Below are 21,145 nucleotides of genomic sequence, written 5' to 3'. Positions count from 1 at the left end.
AAATGTGGAATCATGTGGTACTAAACGTAAAATTGAAAATAATAATTCATGTGCATTTTGGCACAAGCGCCTAGGTCACATTTCTCAAAAGATAACTGAGCGTCTTGTGTCAGATGGGATTTTGGATTCCATTGACTTCACAAACCGTAGTGTTTGCGGTAAATGCATAAAAGGAAAATAGACCAAACAATCAAAATCTGGTGCATATAGAGCATCGGACGTCTTAGAATTAATACATACAGATATTTGTGGGCCATTCCCTACGGCTTCCTAGAATGGTCAACAATACTTCATATCATTCATAGACAATTATTCTCGTTATGCATACATTTTTCTAATTCATGAAAAGTCCCAATCGGTGGACAAGTGTAGATACCTTCAGGCAATTTCTGATTTGATGACGGGACTGAATTAGAAATATTGCAACTTAAGTAGTAACCGCTACGGTTACTTTTATGGGTTATGGTCCCCATTTGTAGAGCAATAGGTTTGGTTGAGTGACTGATGAGAATAAAGGTATGTTAAAGAGGAGTTGTCCATAAGGTAACATCCATCCCATCAGAATCACATCAGTGAAAAGTAACTCTTCTTGGCTTTTTCATTCCCTTCTAGAGAAGCCTAAAGAAAACCATCAGGCTCTATCATTTGGAAGATCTCCATACCCACATACTCTTAACCTCCTCTGGCCTTTATGAAGTTAAATCTTCTTATGATGTGTTGTTAAATGCCCCTCAGCATCCTCTAGGTAATTTTTTTAATTTTGTTTGGATTAAATGTGTTCCTTCTAAAGTGTGCTGCTTCATCTGGAAAGTGATTAGAGGAAAAGTGGCTACCAAGTGTGATCTTCAGAAGAGGGAGATAGATCTCTCCCTCTTTCAAATGATGAATTGAGTTGCGTGTTTTGTAAAAGCTATTCGGAATCTTTAAATCATTTGTTTCTATTTTGTGTTTTTGCTGAGAGTATTTGGAAGAGTGTTTATTCTTGGCTGGGGAAGCAGATGTCTTTGCCGGATAATTGCACTGATTTTTTCCAGCTTCATATGAACTTGTATAAGTGTAAAAAAGGGACGGATCTGTGGTCCATGATATGGTTTGCTTCTATGTGGTCTATTTGGATAATGAGAAACGAGGTTATCTTCTCTTCCAAGGATTTTAGTGTGGTTCATATTTTGGATTTAATTCAGATTAGATCTTGGACTTGGTTGTTGGCCAATAGTAAGTCCAACGATGTTTTCTTTTCCAATTGGTGTATGGACCCGAGGTCTTGTATCCTTCTTTCTTCTTAGTTTTCTCGTTGGTTTGTATTGGGTTAGCACCCCTTGTGCTTCTTAATATATTCTTTGCTTAGCAAAAAAAAATGGCTAATCAAGGTATGCTCTTCTTCTTCACTATGAAATCAATTGGGGTTTCTTCGGTGTAGATCAGGGTTATTCCATTTGGGTTGTTATAGGAACAAAGCCCTGATCATTAGGTTTTCCGCATTCAATTTAATGGATTATTTAGAGAAAATCCAACATATATAAGCAATCATTCTTAACTAATGCATAGAGAACATCAAAGAACTTCCTGGCTTTATCTATGAACCATGATGCATATGGTTCTTAAAAATAAGAACCAAAGTTAAGGACACCTATTGCGGATGCTGAGTTAAATAAGTTTGCGGAAATTGTTTACACTAGAAAGTTCAACATTATGGTGTTCCCACTTTTTGTTACTCTTGATGTGAGAGGGGAGATGAAAAAACATAAATAAATGTGTCTACTAAAGTATAAAGTATGATAATAATGTTAAATCTCAATGTACAAAAATAACATGATTGATAAGTTTAAAATGATGTTCAAACTATTAATGCCAAGATAAAATGTTTTTTTAAATTATTGAGACAGAACCAATTTGATATGGATCATTGATATGAAAATTTTCATAAAATAATTGAAAAGTATTTAATAAGTACAAAAGAATCCTATAAATAGATATAGGATATTGATGCGATCCTATAAATAGATATCCGATATTGATACCACAACCATTTTGAAGTACTAATACAACTATTTAATGTTCTAGTTAACTTCGGCGTTGTATTTGTATGTATTCATGCAATAAAACATAAAGGAGGTAAAATCAAAACCTTGGATCCAACACCCTTAATAATAACAATCCCAAATTCCAAATAGTTGATAACTTGATATAACAAGCTAGAAGAAAACACTAAGAATGCTAAAATCAAACAAATTCCACTAGACAACTACACAGTTAATCCTTGTTGAGGCTAATCAGTGTGGGAAGTCAGTCTATAATTTCAACTATTGTAACTAACAAATTTCAGGTGCCACCACAAGATTCTGCTATCTGATTTTCATTGTTCACTTGGCGAACAAATTGTCCTTTCACACGAGGGCGTTGCTCTGCTAGTCTTTTACGGCTTTGATATCGTACCTGCACAACGATTTTCAGCAGTAAGCATATGAAGTGTCAAATGATCTTAAAAAATGTTACTCTGAGCAACTTCAATAGGAATGTAATCAGATTTAGGAAGGCGAGTTCTTTATTGAAGACATGCTATAGAAGAAATGATCTTAACTAATATGCTGATGACATCAATGGTAAATTAACAATAAGGTGCCAAATAATGGTAATTTCAGGAATGCATGGTCACATTGTATATTGCATAATGCCCAAGATTGTATCTATACCATGAATATGTTACTAGTAGCTTATTTAGAGAGTATAGTGTGTTTGTGGTACCTTTTTATCAAAGCATCTATCTTTCCGCTTCAATCGAAACTTTGCTAGAGCCGCTTCTCTTTGGCTGGTTCGATGATAATCTATCTCCTTGAATCCATCATAACTATGATGACAACTATCATCAAAACTTTGAGGATTGTTCTTGACTATCACAGCAGAAGAAGTATCATTTCGATCACTTCCGCTACCTATGCTGCTTCCATATGCACCACTACTGTTATGATTTGCAGCATTATGGTTAAAACCAGTGCCAGCACTCTGACTAGCGGTAGGAGAGTCATTCATCGTGCAATCCAACTTGCTTTGATCATTTACATTTTGATCAGATGTATTAGTAGCTCTATCCAAAGAGTTATGACATTCTATGTTGTGACTTTCAGAATTGGACCGGGGTGAAGTACTTGTGGGAAATGGAGAATTCTCTTTAAGGTACACTTGTTCCGGGGTCATCATCGGATGGACGCTTGATTGGGTGAAGAACATGGAACTGAAAGAATTACCATGTCCTTTAGACTTATGATCAAGTGTAACCTCAGCAATAGGGAAGAATACATGTTGACTGTTTTGTAATTTTGGTTCAATTTGTTCAGACTGACCAATGACCAGAGTGGCTATACTCTCCTGATTTTCATTTTTGCCACAATACTGATGAGAAGTATATGTATTTTCAGATAACTTTTGGTATTCATGAGAATTCAAGTCCACGCCGGTTAATTTAGTAGAAGTGATTGATGGTGTTGGAAAAAGGGGCTGCAACAACATACTACTGCTATACCTGCAGATAGGAATTTTATCACACATCATCAGAAATCCAGTAATGTAATTATTAATAGCTCAATATGATACATACTTTGGAATGTGAAAATGGATACTACTTTTTCAATTAAAGAAACAAAAACATAATCGAAAAATTCATGCTCTCAAGTTTGATTGCTAATATCGCTTTGAAGGCTTCTTCAGATTGGTAATGACTGAGGATAAAACACAGCCATATGCTTTCAATGATCTCCTTAGAAGTGTGGTTCAAGTTACCATCATGCTTCTAGTTCTACAGACTATAAATTCATGCTCTGAAAAGTTGTTTAAGTCCATAACACCTAAAAAAACTGCAAGCAAATAATGAACTCACCGAGAAAAGGCTGAAGCATTAGAGTGGTTCAATGTTTGCCTATCCTCAATTGCAGGTTCACATGTGCTGCCAGGAGAGTCTCTTCTTGAACAAAGTTCCAATTGTGTATCAAAATCAAACTTTTCCGTGTTACCACCATTGATGCTACAATTTTCACGACTGCTCGTTGGAAAATTCTCAAATGTAGCAATCAAGTCAATAGCTTCTCTACAAGGTTCTCTAAATTCATCATCGCTTCCATGAAAAACTGTATTAATATGAGGATCACCTCTACTTAACTCTCTTCTTAAAACTTCATCTTGGTTTTCTGTTTCCCCACAATCATAGCTCTGATCTAGCCTTAAACCTATCGATTTAAGAGTAGTGTTGCACCTTGCAGCTTCTGATGCAAATATAGCAGATTTCTCTACAATAAACATTAAGTTTTAGTGTGACTCTATGTAACAAAATAAGGGCAACTTTTGAGCAAAAGTAAGGAGAAAAAGTGAGAAAGTTACACACCTCCAGCTTCATTGTCATGCTTTGCTGATTCCCTTTCAAATTTGTTAGACTCTTTGTGCTTCGTTGTGTCTGTGTCCATATTGCTCGAATTTGAAGAACTCTTTGGCTGGGACTTATCCTGCACATTTTCCATGTATGCACTCTCAGCTTCCGAAAATGGCGATGTACAAGTACTCTGCACAAGAGTTGGCAAAACATGCAGTTTCTATGTAAAATTTCATGAAGCCAGCCTATAATGTAGAATGGAAAATTTCCTCAAGCTATAATGGCTTCAATTATGTGTACACAAGATCCTATGTTTTATGCATTTATATCTTAATAAAACTAAACATTGATTAAAAAGTATGAAAAACTTCAGAAATCAAACTAGCACCGCCGAAAGCTAATCACTATTTCACACCGAACTAATTGAAATTTGAGAAATTGACAAATCTAAGAACCATATTTCAAATTTGAAACATATTATTTTAAACGAGATTCGGAAGAAGGGGGTGACAACTTACTTGAGCATCACTTGTTTTCTGGCTGCATTCTTTGTTTTTCTGTTTAGAAGCAACAGAACCAGTAGAATTACAATGTGCAGCATTGTTTTCTGCAGAAACTTCAACTTTATTCTCTGGTGATGTTAAATTTTGAGGAGACATTCTAATCTGTATAAGTAACATAAAATTGAAACATGAGAAAGTGAAGTAAATATAAGTCAAATTAATAAATTTCACACTAAAAAAACATGAAATATCAAAATGATGCAAAAATGAGATTGAAGAAAATGACATACAGCACTCCTTCTCCATACATGCTGCCACAAGTTCCTCAGCTCATTCCTCCGAATAGGTTTTATAAGAAAATCGGCTGCGCCTTTTAACATGCATTGGAAGACCATGCTAACTGAATCTTGAGAAGACATCACTGCACAATCATGAGAGATTGAGAATAAATCCAAGCCCATTAGTCACATGTAACTAATATCAAGATTAAGAATTTAAGACCAAAGAGTAGTGAATAACATACTTATGACTGGAATATTTTTGCAAATATCATGGTCCATGATCAAAGATAAAAATGAAAATCCAGATACTGATGGCAACTCCATTTCTGTTAAAATGAGATCTATGTCAAGTGATTTGTTCTTCAATGTCTCCCATGCCTTTAAGCCATCAGAAAATGCAGCAACTGCATGAAAATGTTACCATTCAAAAGTTGTTATGCTATAGGTAAATATACACTTTTTTCATACTACATATAATTTTAATTAATAAATATAGTAAAATGTCAGTTAAGTGTCTTTACATTAGTCCCCAATTCTAGAAAATTATTACTTTAGTTTAGGAAATTGTAAACAATAAATCATGTCATGTCAGTCCTTGAAATGATAAGTATCATACTATGTAATATTATTTCCTGAGATTTATATATTGAAGAACTAATGTAACATAATATGTATTTACAATGGTAAAATACTTAAATGGTAATTTTAAAAATTAGGATCTGGTTGTTTTAAGAATTATCCATTTCCATTAGTAATTAGGCCATTCAAAATTATCATACCTAATCCTCTTAACAATAAATACTGCAATTTCTTTCATGTTATCCCTTACTAAGAACTTATATTTTCATTTTATATTATATCCTTATTATCTTTCTAAAGCTAACTCTATTGTTGTCACTAATAATAAATTAAGATAATTTTTCTTTGAGGGTATCAGAAACAGGTTCTCACAAAAAACAACAAAATAAAGCAACTTGCTATGAGATAATTTGTATATAAAATAGTGAAAACAACAAAATATTATTTTCAGTGCTCACTTACAACAGAAAACAACTTAACAAGAGATAAAACAGAAAACAACTTAACAAGAGATAAAACAGAAAACAAAAGACAAACAAAAAAAAAAGTTTGTTAAGCCAAACACAATGGATACATCATTAAAAAACACAGTAGAATGATAATTAATTCTAGAAAATAAAAAATAAATAAAAAGAAGGAAAAGGAAATTAAAAAAAAAACCTCTGTAGTTGCATTTACGAAGAAGTGCAGAGATAATCTGACGAGTAGAATCATCAGCTTCAACAAGCAAAACATTAAGCATCATCCTTGGCAAAATCCCTTCTTCACCCATTCTCATACACCTTACTATTATGTAATACAAATAACAATACCCACATTAAACTCTAATATACCCCTTTTATTATTTCTTCACAAAGAAGTGAGCATAGAAGGAAAAAAAATGAAGGAAGATAGAAGTAGCAAAATGAAACCAACCCATCCTTTATTAAGCATTATATTTAATATAATAAGCATTGGAATAAAAATATCTAGCAAAGTCCACTAGAAAATTGAGTGGAGGAGGGAAATGTTACATTATTCAAAGGTGTATAGTATTCATGACTTTCAATTACAGCCGCGAAATTCATATAAATATCTTTTTCTATTCTATGGATTGAAACAAAAGATACACATTAATAAGATTTGTATGAATGACTAGACTCATTTCAACTTGGTGAATCAACACATTGGCTTTCATTGGGTGCATGTTCTTACACGTGATGATGTGTCACAACTTGAACCATTAGGTGATAAAGTCGTGGGGTATACCCAATAGACACGTGCAAGATCCTTATATTCTCTCCCATCTATTACACTTCAACCCTTTAAAATATTGAAAATAAAATATATACACTTCCACACTTGTAAATTACACCCCCTTTTTCTTATAACATTTGCTTTTTAGGTAATTGGCATATATTCTTGCTCTTAGAATAAGAATTAGAGAAAAAGATGTATACAATGTATGAGTTTTATACCATATTATTACATCGTCTATTATTGATATTTAATCATGAGTAAATTACACTGATATCCCCTGAGTTTTAGTGAAATTACACAAACCACCTCTCACTTTTCTACACCTACACAAACCTCCCCTATTTTTAAACTTTCATTACATTGATTACCCCTGCATAAGAAATAAGTGTAATCTTTTAAACAAAAAATGTGATAAATGCAATTACGCTAAACAAAACATGATATATTGTGGACACACGTCCAAATAATATATGAGTCAATATTTCTTTATTACTTTTGGTTCGTTACACTATATTATAAGAGCGATTTAAACAATATTTATTTAAAATTGTTGATGCATTTTGTAACAAAAAATAATAAAGATACATTGATTTGTCTACACAATATATCATGTTTTGTTTAGCTTAATTGCATTTATCACATTTTTTGTTTAAAAGATTACACTTATTTCTTATGCCGGGGTGATCAATGTAATGAAAATTAAAAAATAGGGGAGGTTTGTGTAGGTGTAGAAAAGTGAGGGGTGGTTTGTGTAATTTCACTAAAACTCAGGGGGTGTCAGTGTAATTTACTCTATGTAATTTACTCTTTAATCATTGTTGACTTTTCAAAAAAAGTAATCTAAATGAATGATATATGAAATAATGTATATATATAAAGAGTTAGTGTAGTTTTTACAATTTACAACTAATATAACATCCCTCTATCTATTAGGCAATTACAATATTATATTTTGGAGTGATGTGTTTTTGGTAAAGAAAATATGATATGAGTTATTATGTAGGTGAAAGTTTGTAACTAACTATAGTTGGTAAGTAAAATGGGTTTTATAACTAGTTGAAATATGAAAATTACTAAAATGTGCATATAATATTTATTTAGTTATTTAATAAGTAAAATTAAATTAATTAAATACATTAATTATTTAATTATTTTATAATTGAACATGCAATATTTTATTGTTATTATTAAAGAGTTTTTAGTTGTTTTAAATATCTTTTCATTCTAAAAGTACAATAGTTTATATTCTTCTTCCACATTGATACTATACATCATTAAAAAGATAATATGAAAATAATTTATATATTCCTCTAATAATCAAATACAAAATGATTTATGCATCATAAAAATCTAAGGGTACAATTTTTACATTACTTTTTTAGTTTTTTTAGTGACACCAAGAGTATCCTCACCTTTTAATAAATAACTAATTTCTTTCGGGATATATAATTGCTTCTTCCAATAAGTGTTGTTCCCAATAATTAACTACATAATTTATTAAAAATTTGAAGGGTAAAATTGGTTAGTAAATTATTAAAAGTTGCTTTAATTTTATAAGCATTATTTCAACTAGCCTTTTGAAATGCTACAAACTTATTTTTTATTTTTAAAGGGAAAATGCAAAAATCCCCTACAAACTTTATGTCTTTTGTAAGTGGTCTTCTTGAACTATGTTTTCTTTTCAATTACCTCTTAAACTTTATCAATTTGTGAAATTGGTTCCTATATAAATATATTCTTAAATTATTAATCGGCCAACGAGAAAATTGCAACAATTAGACTCACAATAATAGCAATATAAAAGTGTAGGTTAGTGAATGTTAATATTTGGATGAACCGTCATCAAAATACAGAATTGATTGATAAAAAGATAAATAAATTTTAGAGTTAAAAGTGGTTAATACAATAATATTTGTATATATTTATATAAATAAAATTAAGTAACAAATATCTAACGGTAGAGAGTAAAGAGAATGCATAAGTTATAATTTTTCGTTACTATTAATTTAACATTATCTTTATACAGTGATGTGATTAATTTCACCAATAATTAAAATTTAAGAGGTAATTAGAAAGAAAAAATAATTCACTTTTTCCTTTTTTAAAAGCTACGAGTTTCTTTTAATTTTTATTTATCAAACAACTCTAACAACTTATTAACCAAATCAAAAAGCTATAATAAGCTAAGCGACAAACTTATGGGGCGGAATATTACCATATTGGTTAATTGCCCCTTAGAAATCAACCTAAGGCTTAGAAGAATTACTCCATACTTAATCTTAGTGTAGAATTATTGGATAAAAAGATATAGAATTACTCCATCCTATCTATATCTTATTATTATAACGAGAAACAAATAGTTAAATGACGTAATTTACTTTTTATGAGTTCATTCTACTATATTTTCATTATTAATAATTTATATTTTTAAATTACATCATATTTCTATTATTTCTAAAATTTTCAATTAATCGTTATCTTTAGTAAACTTTTATTTTAGATTTTATTACTTCATATCTTGATATAATAAATTCAATGAATTATAAAAAATGGTTTGAACCTATCAAAACGATGATAAAAACTAACGGACATTGATTCAAGTGATACATACTTCATATAACAAATTCAATGAATTATAAAAAATGGTTTGTACCTATCAAAACATTGATAAAAACGAACGAGTATTGGTTCAAGTGGTACATGTTTGATTCCCCTTAAACTCATATTCGATTCGAATCTTGTAGATAGAAAAATGTCTGCGGGGAGAGTTAATCCACATACCTGTGGATGTTCTCAGCTCGAACAAGATTGTCTCCAGTACGAGAATACCAGTGGGAAACTAAAAAACTTTTGGATAAAAAATTAAAGACATCAAAACAAAACATAGCGAAATTATTAAAAATATTTGACAATTATTTGCAAAATTTTCTTGAATAGTATAATGATTATAATAGTTGTCTTTTCTTTTAACAAATGTACTACTGTCACTTACATATGATAAAAAAGCAAAAGTATTCTTTTACTTCACTAATTTACTTGTTTTTCTAACTTAGCTTCTTAACCTCTTTTCAACCGTGATCCCTCAAGTTTATTATTATTATTTGCTCCAGTAACCTAACATTAGTTTTCTCTGTCATTGAACCAAATGCTGACCAGATATGAGGCTATATGTTTAAAATATAGATTTAATATATATATATATATATATACACTGACGGTATAAAAGTTTTTTATAATGTCAGTGTTAATTGGTATAATCAAATAAGTTAATTATAGTAGTTGAGAGTTGCCATTTATAATAAGCAGTTGAGTTTGTTGAGCAAAATATGAAAACTAGTATATTAGCTTGTATGTTTGAGGCATTTGATCAATACAATTATATTCATTGAATGCTCATTGATTTCTCTGTATAATTCTCTCTTCCTAAATCATTTCTCCCTTTTCTTGTTTCACCCTCATCTCGTGCAATCTTCATTCTCCAACAATCAGCATATCATTTATCATTCATATATTAATTATTATTGACTCTCAAATAAAAGTAATACAAATTGTAAAAAAACTTTATATTGATATTGTGTAGATTTTAAACTCTATTATAGTCGGTCTAATATAATTCTAATGTTCCGACTATGATGCAAATTGCAAAGGAAAACAAATTTAAGAGATCAAAATGGAACAAAATGTCAAGGACCATAGTGAGAAAACAGTCAAATGAGGGGGTCAAAATATCAGTGTTGTGATAAAAAATATTTATCGAGTTCGAACCTTGAACTCATCTATTAACAATATAATAAAAAAAAACTATTTCATGCTACATGTCACTTTCTCCTTCCCTCATGCCACATGTCACTTTCTCCTTCCCTTGTGCCACATGTCATTTTCTCCTTCCCTCGTGCCACATGTCATTTTCTATTAACAATATAATAAAAAAAACTCTATCATGTCACATGTCACATGTCACTTTCTCCTTCCCTTATGCCACATGTCACTTTCTCCTTCCCTCATGCCACATGTCATTTTCTCTTTACATTTTTTCCTTCATGTCACATGTCACTTCCTCCTCACATATTTTTCTTCCTACTTTTTATATATTATTAATTATTAACAATATAATAAAAGAAACTCTCGCATGCCACATGTCACTTTCTCATTCCCTCGTGCCACATGTCACTTTCTCCTTACATTTTTCCTTCATGCCACATGTCACCTCCTCCTCACATATTTTTCTTCCTACTTTTTATATATTATTAATTATTAACAATATAATAAAAGAAACTCTCGCATGCCACATGTCACTTTCTCATTCCCTCGTGCCACATGTCACTTTCTCCTTACATTTTTCCTTCATGCCACATGTCACCTCCTCCTCACATATTTTTCTTCCTACTTTTTATATATTATATATTTTATAATTAGTGATTGGTTCATGTCACTACCACACTAAAATTGAGTGTTTACAACATCTATGTTTTGTTATGTTAAAAAGTAATAGTCATTGAATATTAGATGAAAATGAAATCATTTTTCACATTCAAATTATTTCTTTACATTAATCTATCTATATAATTTAATGTTTACCATTAATCTAATAATAATTGTACTTTTTCACCTCATTAAAGTTTTTTGACATTTTTCGCACTGAATTTTAATATTACAGTTCAGATTCTTTGAATTTTAATTTTTCTCTATTAACAACGTAATAAAAAAAAACTCTCTTATGCCACGTGTCAATTTCTCCTTACATTTTTCCTTCATGTCACATGTCACCTCCTCCTCACATTTTTTCCTTCCTACTTTTTATATATTTTATATGTTAATAATAATGTAATACTAATTGTAGAAAATTCAAATTAAAAATTATCAATTTATTTTTCTTATGTGCTTAAACATGCAAATACACAAGTAAGATGTATATTCTTAATAATATGAATGTATGAGTAATATGTGTGTTTTAACTATGCGAATACATGAGTAACATGTGTTTTCTTAGTAATGCGAATGTACGGGTAACATGTGTGTTTTTAGCCATGCGAATGCAGTATTTAATTACTATCATTATATTATTTAATTAAAAGATAACAATGGTATATATATTCATGAAAAATATATGTATTTTAATTAGTAATATAACAAATCAATTATTAGACTCTTTTTATTATTTTGATTAAATTTATCAGAAAAAATATCTGTCATATCCTAACTTAGTGTGTTTTTAATTTATGAGTTATTTACATTATGCATAAACAAAGAAGCGACCCGTGCAAATGCACGAGTACACTGCTAGTAATACATAAAAATGTTATCGGGAGAATCTTTGGTAAGTGTGTGATCATATGATATAGATTAGACTCTACTTGTTAATTATAGTTTGCCAAATAGGTTGACGTAGGCTTAGGTTCTTAAAAATCATTCCGATATATATCTAAGTTACTTCGGCCTGACCTTATTGGGCTTGAACTTGATGAGCTCCGTGATGCGCACTTATGTTCTATGAAAAGTATATCCGAACAAGTTGACAACTTAGTTCATCATAAGTTTTTTAAAGTTTTTTTGCTTAAATGACAATTGTATTTTTCTTCTTTTTTTTTTTGTCCCTTATGGTTGAAACCAAATTGAATCTAGCGTTGGCTATCTTGTTAGATTTCTAGGATGACCAAAATATGAAGGATTTTATTCCTGAGCGCGACACTTGTTAGGAAGGATAGTCATACACAAAAAATGGATTAATTCTTTACCCAAAAGATGAAAATTATCTTTGGTAATATCCGGAAAATTGAATATCTTGAACTAGTCTTCATAGCCCAAATTGTCAGTTATATCTTTACAATATCAAAATTTAATTTTTTTATAGTTGGGCGTTCTTCTAATACATAACAAAATGATTTTGTTGAAGATCATCATTAAATAATTAAAAAAATTAAATTTCAATTAAATATTCATTTTTTAGTTTGTTTGGTCTTTTTCCCATTTGATTATTACAAAATTATTTTTTACGACCTTTACACACAAGAAATATAAGCATAAGATAAACATTTTTATTATATAAGCACAAGATTGGTCTTTTAAGAAACAAATGGGGAATGGATTTTTCTTTTAAGTGGAAATGGTGAATGAATTTGGTAGAAAGGATTATCCAAACGTTCTTCCACTGAGCATTAAGAATGATGAATGATTTTTTCACTGACATTGTTATAGATTAGATGCTGTGGTTGTGATCTGATGTTATTGTTTCTTCCACTCACTCGTTAAATTTTAGTGGACTCAAATATTCCATATAACATAATTTACAAGAAAAAGTTTTAATAGGAAGTGGTCATGAACTGACATCAGATTTGGGACAAGGATATTATATTGTCTCACCATCAACCTCATTCTCAAAAGCAAAATTTAAGAATTTACTTTAATCAATTGTACATTTTCATGACTTAGCAATCTACGATTTATCCATTAGCAACAAGCCAAACATGTTAATAACAATAGTTTATAAAAATATTATTCAGAATGTGGCAAATATCTTATTTGTTAGAGTCATCACAAAATATAGAAAAATTTCTTTTTTTTTTTAATACTGTCATATTTTCTTACCCTTCTCAGATAAAAGGACTAATTATTTTCGGAGTTCGTGACTGCTTATCCCAATAATTATTGCTTCCATGAATCTAGTCTTTGACCTTTTGGTTATTCTGAGAATCTAGTATGATCTTACATTACTAGACCAATACTTTGTTGGTATAGAAAACTCTATTTACGATCACTTTTAGATTACGTAGGTCTTTGAATTTGAAATATAAACTTGGGAGTTAGTTACATATAATGGAAAATATTATTACCCCATCCACACGTACTAGTATCCTTATTAATAATATGGACTCTTTTATCCAAAGTTGTGTGATTATTTTGTTAATTTATTTTAAAGGTAAAACTTTTTTTTTTTAAATCTAACAATATTATGTTTTGCTTCTAAGTAATTCATGAGCAATAATGGATCAAAGACTATATAATTTTGGCAGTAGACACATGTTTACTATATTTTATGACCATTCAAAAGATAAGTTGATGAAAAGAAATAAATACACTCCACACTTCCTACATCCTTGTTGTGATGGTTATTTTTCTATATTTTTTATTTTATTTTAAATAAATTAAGAAAATGTTCATTTTTGTTTTGCATTTCTTATTTATTAACAAAGAAAGTATTTTTATTATCTATTTACAAAAGTTAAATTTCCACCATTAATTCAGGGAATAAAACTAAAGTAAAATTTCCACCATTAACAATGTTTAGTTAAATGGACCAAAAGGGGTTTGCGGAATGGAAAGAAATAAACATGAGCTTAAGTGTAGTCCATTCATAATTGTTCAAAAATAGCAGGCTATAATTTTATTTTAAAGAGATTAAAAAAATGTTCTATATTTAGTATACTTTTGTTTTTCAAAGTGATTCTTTTAATTGTAGGCAAGATATACGAGTTACTACAATCAATTATTTTTTTAATGCTTAAAACATGTTTTTACCCCGAAATTTCATTAAAAAAAATTAGTTCCAATACTTTAAAATTATTTTTTATCCTGACTAAAATATCCCCACCGAATTTGTATTTATATGTAGAATAATAAATTCATAAATACTACATTAAACAGATAAAGATAAATATCAGTTAGATTTGGAAGAAAAATGTAAAAGTCTTAACGTATTAAAAAAGGCATCGTAAATTAGTTAAATGCAACTTGCTCAATTAGAAAAAAACCAAAGCATAAAAGAGTCTTCAATGTTTTTAAACAATAAGACCAAAGTTGAATTCCCTTCACGTTGGGCATTGATGCTTGCTTTTTCAATTGTCAGTTTATTCATTCTTTTTCAATTCTTAGTATTTTTTCCATCCATAAGATTCAAACCCGAGACCTTACTTAAAAAAAATCAAACATGCATCACTTAAACCAAAGTTAGTTGGTATTTATTCATTCAACAATAATTGAATGTTGGACAAATTTTCCATCATCACGTGAACTCCTTTGTAGTACCTTCATTTTGACTGATTTCTTTAGCTCCATAAAGAAGGTGAAAAGATTAATGAACAACTTGAAAGATTCAATAAATATACAAAGTCTATTAATAATTAATAACTACATAATAAAAAAACTCATTCACATTGTATGCCACATTCTTCTCACTTTTTCTCTCCTAAAATATTCTATGTTACTATTATGTATATTCTCATATCACATCCTTACTTTTAATACATTTTATATTTTAATAATTTAATGCTAATTAGTGATTTACCCATATATTTTGTTAAGTTAAAAAATAGTAATTATTGAAATTAGATGAAATTGAATTTTTCCACACCCAGACTATTTCTTTATATTAATCTATCTATATTTTTTAATATTTACTATTACTCTAAGAATTACTGTATTTTTCATCCCATCAAAGTTTTATGATATTTTTCTCACTAAATTTTAATATCATTATATTCTTTGGATTATAATTTTTCCTTGAAGCTTTTTATAACATTTAAATATTTTATAAATAAAAAACTCATAGTGTCACGATTTGATTTCCCAATTTTCATTAAAAAATTATATTCGAAATTGAAAAAAATTATTTTATTTTCTACAATTTTTAAAATATTTATTTTCAAAAAAAATTACATAGTATCATATTTCAGTTTCCTATTTTCATTAGAAAATTCAAATTTGAAATTGTCATTTATTTTTCTTATGTGTTTGAAGATGCAAATATACATGTAACACGTGTGTTTTTAACAATGTGAATGTACAGGTAACATGTGTGTTTTAACTATACGAATGCACGAGTAACATGTATTTTCTTAATAATGTGAATGTACGGGTAACATGTGTGTTTTAACTATACGAATGCACGAGTAACATGTATTTTCTTAATAATGCGAATGTACGAGTAACATGTGTATTTTTAAGCATACGAATGCACGGGTCACATGTGTGTTCTTAACAATACGAATGCATATGTGACATGATATATATTGTTTTTAACCATACAAATGTACGAATAACATGTGTATTTTTAACTATGTAAATGCATATGTAATATGTGTTCTTAATGGCAAAAAAATATATATTACATAGTAGAAATGCACATGTATTTTTGATGTGAAAAGATTAATGAACAACTTCAAAGCATTCAATAAATAAACAAAGTTACACATAATATAATTAAGGTAAATACAAGTGGCTGAATAGGAAAACTTAAAGTCTTTGTACTTGCATGGATTGTTACAATATAATTAGGAACATAGTAATATATGGTCCTTTGATGTATTAGGAGTGAGCATGATCATATCCTATCTGCCAATTTACTCATATCATGGTTGGATCTAAATATTATCATATCTCATTAGGTTTAGGTCGAGTTTTGGTTGAAAAATTAGATTCAAATAATATTTAGGATCGATTAAGAGATACATATGACTCAACTCGTTTCATGGTCACTCATTCATCATATTTGTAGGTTGTCTATTTAATTGTTCATATAATAATGACATCTTTTGACCCAAAATATCGTTAATTTTCTAATTTTTTTTATCATATATACATGATTAACAATATATATATATACATCATTTCATATGTCAGATTACATATTCATAATAATAAGTAATATTAAAAAGATTGTATCTAACATAGACATACATTATATTTAATTGAGTCTATGTGACTTTAGCTTCAATTCTAGTGTCGTGTTCAGGTTCAAAAAATAGCTCATACAATATTTAGAGTCAGATAAGGGGAAGTTTTATCTACAAAAAAAATCAGAAGATTGGACATAATGTTTATTTAATCATAATAAAAAAATTAGCTAAATTCAATTGGCTTAATAAATAGTATTAAATAATGACCAATCTTTTGGCATCAACATTTATATTAATTATCTTCTTATACCTTTTTTTTAAGTTAATATCAAATTTTTAATATATCAATATTTGCTTTGCACACGAAGCAAAAATCATTATACTATTTGTGATATTGTATTTACTATTGCTTATAAATAATATTTATCTCAAGCTTAATCCGACCATTTTAGGCAAACTAATAACTAAGTACTATGGTTAATTTGATTGCTAGTCCAAATTTAATAATATTGTTTGCTACAATTTCATTCCTAATGTCTAATCATGATGACAAATAAGTTATTTATAACATGTTAATGATTCAAATCAAAATGAAGAGTAACTAGGAAAATGATGTATTTATTATTCTTAAAAGTTGAGATGTTTAATTCTTTGGTGATAATTTAGTTTTAATAAAGTGCTTAATATAATGTTGAACACACATTAAAAAAGTAAAAAAAATAATTTAGTAAAAAATAGTTTAATAAAGTGCTTAATATAATGTTGAAGACAAATGTTGAGCTTTAAAATTGATGTTTGATAAGAGGGACAATTTTATTTTATCCAAAGAAATTAGTTCATTGTTAAAGGGTAATGCAAAATTTACCTCCCAATAATTAATATAAAAATACTTTTCTTTTCAACCGGTCTATCCAACCCTATGCTTTTAATTTTCCAAATTCCTTGATTTTTTTTTTCACTTTGGCATTTTCAACCTTTTTGAGTTTAGATTATCTCTTGTAACTTATAGAAATTAGAATCTTGACCTTTAATCTCGTAGAGTAACCTCATTTAAACCAATATTATGAAACCCGAGCCGGATGTTAAACCAGAAGAGGACTCGTCGTAGGTTTAACCGGTTTAATTGGTCAAACCGTTTGGTATGACTGGATGATTTTGTACATAATTAATAGCTTTGATCTAAAGATATATAATTATATATAAATGTAAAATTTTATATAAATAATAATAATGTATAATTACATTGAAGTAACCTCTTTTTTTTTTGGACTGAAGTGAAACAAAAGAGTAGAGTAGTGTTTCATTTTTTTTAATTTTTAAGAGAACTGTCCGATTTACTTCTTGGGTTAATTCTGTTTCACCGGGTCTAACATGGTCAAACCAAAATTTCTCTGGTTCAAAGTGATCTAACCTCACTTGATTAAGACAATAAACCATAGCCATTTTCAAGTCCGGTCAAAGGTCAAACTGGTTGAACCATCTAGTACGGTCCGGTTCTCACAAACCTATTTTAAAATCTAAGTTGAATTTCTTTCACGTTGGGCTTTAGTGCTTGTTTTTTCAATTGTCAGTGTTTATTCATTCCAATAATAATAATTGAATCATTGTCCATCATCACGTGAACTGCTAAGTTGGGTGTATATTGTAAATTTGTTATCAGAAAGAGCATAATATCTGATTCTTTTGGGAATGAACCAATCTTTTTTAAGGTACATGATTGTCATTTCAATAAATATTAATTTTAGGAATTAAACTCTTAATCTTTTAGTTATTTTAAAAATCTAACAAGATTTTATACTACTTAACTACCATCGTGTTGGTAGAAAACTTTAACAAACCTTAACAAGGCACGAGCATGCTCTTAATTGATTGGCACCACTACTGATATGGGGAAGGATGGTGGTGTCTTTAAAAATATGGAATAATGTATGTGCATGTTTATTAACGCCCATGAATTAGCTAACACACAAGTGGCTCAATTAAATATTAAACAATGATTCTAGGAATGGCTCAATTAACAAATCAAAAAAATAGTTTAGTGAAAGCAATCACAATACAAAAAGATATTAGTCCATCTTCCACAATATTTTATACCCCACCAGCCCAATAATAATAATATGACACCAAAATCTTGATTAGAGACTTGCTCTACGGAAAATAAAATATTGTATAAATTAATGATCCATAGAGTTACGTTGGTATAGGGCTGTCCCAAAATTTTATATCTTTATAACCCAAACCAATTATATCCCATCAAATAATATAAAAATATTATTTTATGTTTTTTTATTTTTAAATATGTAATAATTTTTCATTATACTGAGATACAATAGAACACAAAATGTGGGATAACTAATAATCTTATCATGATATTGGTGTTACAAAAAACACATTAAACAAAACCATCCTAAATAAACTAAATGCTCCAATACCATCGTCACCTGAACTTCTTCGATGATGTGTGGAATAAAGACTTCTAGAGTGAGATTGAATCAGTTGTGCTTAATGATAAAAATAGAAGTAGGATAGTGATTACAACAAGAGACATGGAGAGGTTGCAAACTTTTGTAAGAAATCTTCTTTTCATATTCACAACCTCCAACTTTTATCTCCACAACAATCTATGAAACTCTTCTCTAAGAAGGCATTCCAAAATGAAAGTAATGGCATTTGTCCAATAGGTCTTGAGGAAATATCCTCCAAGATTGTTGAAAAGTTTGAGGGTTTACCTTTAGCAATCGTTGCCATTGGTAGTCTTATAACTTGCAATGGAAAAAATTCACTTGAGTTGCAAAAGTTATGTAAGGCTCTGAATTATGAGTTAGACAAGAATTCTAATTCAACCGGTATAACAAATATTTTAGGTCTCAATTACGATGTTTTGCCTTATTATCTGAAATCATGCTTTTTGTATTTTGGAATATATCCGGAGGACTATGAAGTAAATTCTAAAAGATTGATTTGACAATGGATAGTTGAGGGGTTTGTTAAATCTCATGAACAACATGAAACTTTGGAGGAAGTTGGGGAACAATATTTGAAAGAGTTAGTCCAAAGAAGTTTGGTGCAAGCTTTTTCATTTAGCATTGATGACAAACCTAAAAGATGTCATGTTCATGACCTATTACATGACATGATCATTAGGAAAATTAAGGATTTAGGTTTTTGTCACTTTCTTGGTGATGACGAAGACAATCTATTAATGTTTGAAGGAAAGATTTGACACTTACAAATAACAACTCATTCCATCGATGCTTGTTTGAAGGTTTCCAACATTGAAGGTGTATTCCTTCAGTCACTTCATATTTTCAGAAATGAAAGATTGCCTAAATGCTTAGTGAGGAAAATCCTTACAAGATGTAGGCGACTGAAGGTACTTGAACTTCATGACCTTTATTGGTTGGCCTACATTCTTCAAAATTCGGGAAATTTAATCCACTTAAAGTATTTAAGCTTGTCTAGTGAAGGAGCCGAGAGGATTCTTCCAAAGTCCATAGATAACCTCCATAACCTAGAGACCTTGTATCTAATGGGAACATCTATTCTTTCTTTGCCAAGAGAGATTAACAAGCTTCAGAAGCTACGTCATCTTCTTACTCATTGGTCAAAAATGATTGGAGGTGTTAGAGGTTTGGAATCCCTACAAACACTATATATTGTGGACACGGATGGTTGGGGAGAAGAGTTATTTGAAGAGCTTAAAGAGTTAGGGCAATTAAAGTCGTTAGGGTTGATAAATGTTTAGCCAAAATATGTAAACACTTTGTGTTGCTCAATAAATAATATGAAACACCTTGAGAAACTATACATTCATGCAACAAGAAGCATGGATTATGAATGTATTTTACCTTTACTTACACTTCAGAAGCTTCACCTAAATGGAAAGTTAGAAAGGTTTCAAGAGTGGATTCCAAAGTACCAAAATCTTGTTAAATTCATGGAGGATTTCAACTTAAGTGGTGATCCCTTGAAATCACTCATGACTCTGCCAAATTTGTTGTCCTTGCGTCTTTGTAAAGCTTATGAAGGTAAAAGTTTGCATTTCGAAAACGGAATGTTTCAGAAACTTAAGAAACTAAATATTGGATGGTTGATGAGTTTGGATTCCATCCATATTGGTGAAGGAGCATTGCCATCACTGAAACAGTTAGTGTTAAGTAATATCCCTAAACTTAAGGAGGTTCCCTATGGTATGGATCAATTAGTCAAGCTTGAAGTTTTCTGCATTGAGAGTATGCCACAAAAATTTGCTGACCCCGTAAGAGAAAATGTATGGATCCAGAACAATGTCCGCACAGTACTTTATTAAATGGTTCACAGCGACTAATTGATTCATTTTTGGAAGAAGGTGAGTATTCTTCTTCCTATCTATCTATTAATTAATTAACTGCATAATGATTGATATTTACTAATTGATAAATGAGAGTGGTTAGATAGTTAAAATGAAAAGAAAATTCTGTAAGATTAGTTGGAACATAACAACTACATGGCTTTGACAGCTACAACTTTTTCCATTATTATCTGTATAGTTTTCTACTTCTTTCTATTACTTTTGAGTTCTATCTCTCTATT

At 29.6% G+C, this 21,145-nt stretch overlaps 1 protein-coding gene and 1 pseudogene across 2 annotated transcripts; one reads left to right on the top strand and one right to left on the bottom strand.

Moving 5' to 3' along the window:
• Positions 1 to 2,111: 2,111 nt before the first annotated feature.
• Positions 2,112 to 6,719, bottom strand: LOC109339817 (two-component response regulator-like PRR95). 2 transcript variants are annotated; one of them, XM_019577335.1, is made up of 9 exons: positions 6,615 to 6,719; positions 6,384 to 6,574; positions 5,387 to 5,548; positions 5,154 to 5,284; positions 4,879 to 5,025; positions 4,376 to 4,550; positions 3,875 to 4,280; positions 2,746 to 3,520; positions 2,112 to 2,436 (listed from the first exon to the last, which is right to left on the bottom strand). In XM_019577335.1, the coding sequence occupies exons 2-9, from the start codon at positions 6,499 to 6,501 to the stop codon at positions 2,323 to 2,325; spliced, it is 2,028 nt and encodes a 675-aa protein (XP_019432880.1). In that variant the 5' UTR covers positions 6,502 to 6,574; positions 6,615 to 6,719; the 3' UTR covers positions 2,112 to 2,322. The 2 variants fall into 2 exon arrangements, with proteins under 2 accessions (XP_019432880.1, XP_019432881.1); XM_019577336.1 differs by having other exon boundaries at positions 4,376 to 4,493; positions 6,384 to 6,668.
• Positions 6,720 to 18,993: 12,274 nt separating this feature from the next.
• LOC109339814 lies at positions 18,994 to 20,882 on the top strand (annotated as a pseudogene).
• Positions 20,883 to 21,145: the final 263 nt, after the last annotated feature.

Source organism: Lupinus angustifolius, unplaced genomic scaffold (genome assembly GCF_001865875.1).
Source record: "Lupinus angustifolius cultivar Tanjil unplaced genomic scaffold, LupAngTanjil_v1.0 Scaffold_113_48, whole genome shotgun sequence".
Taxonomy (NCBI): Eukaryota; Viridiplantae; Streptophyta; class Magnoliopsida; order Fabales; family Fabaceae; genus Lupinus; species Lupinus angustifolius.
Note: the sequence above shows the minus strand (reverse complement) of the source record. Positions and strands in the feature narration are given on the sequence as shown.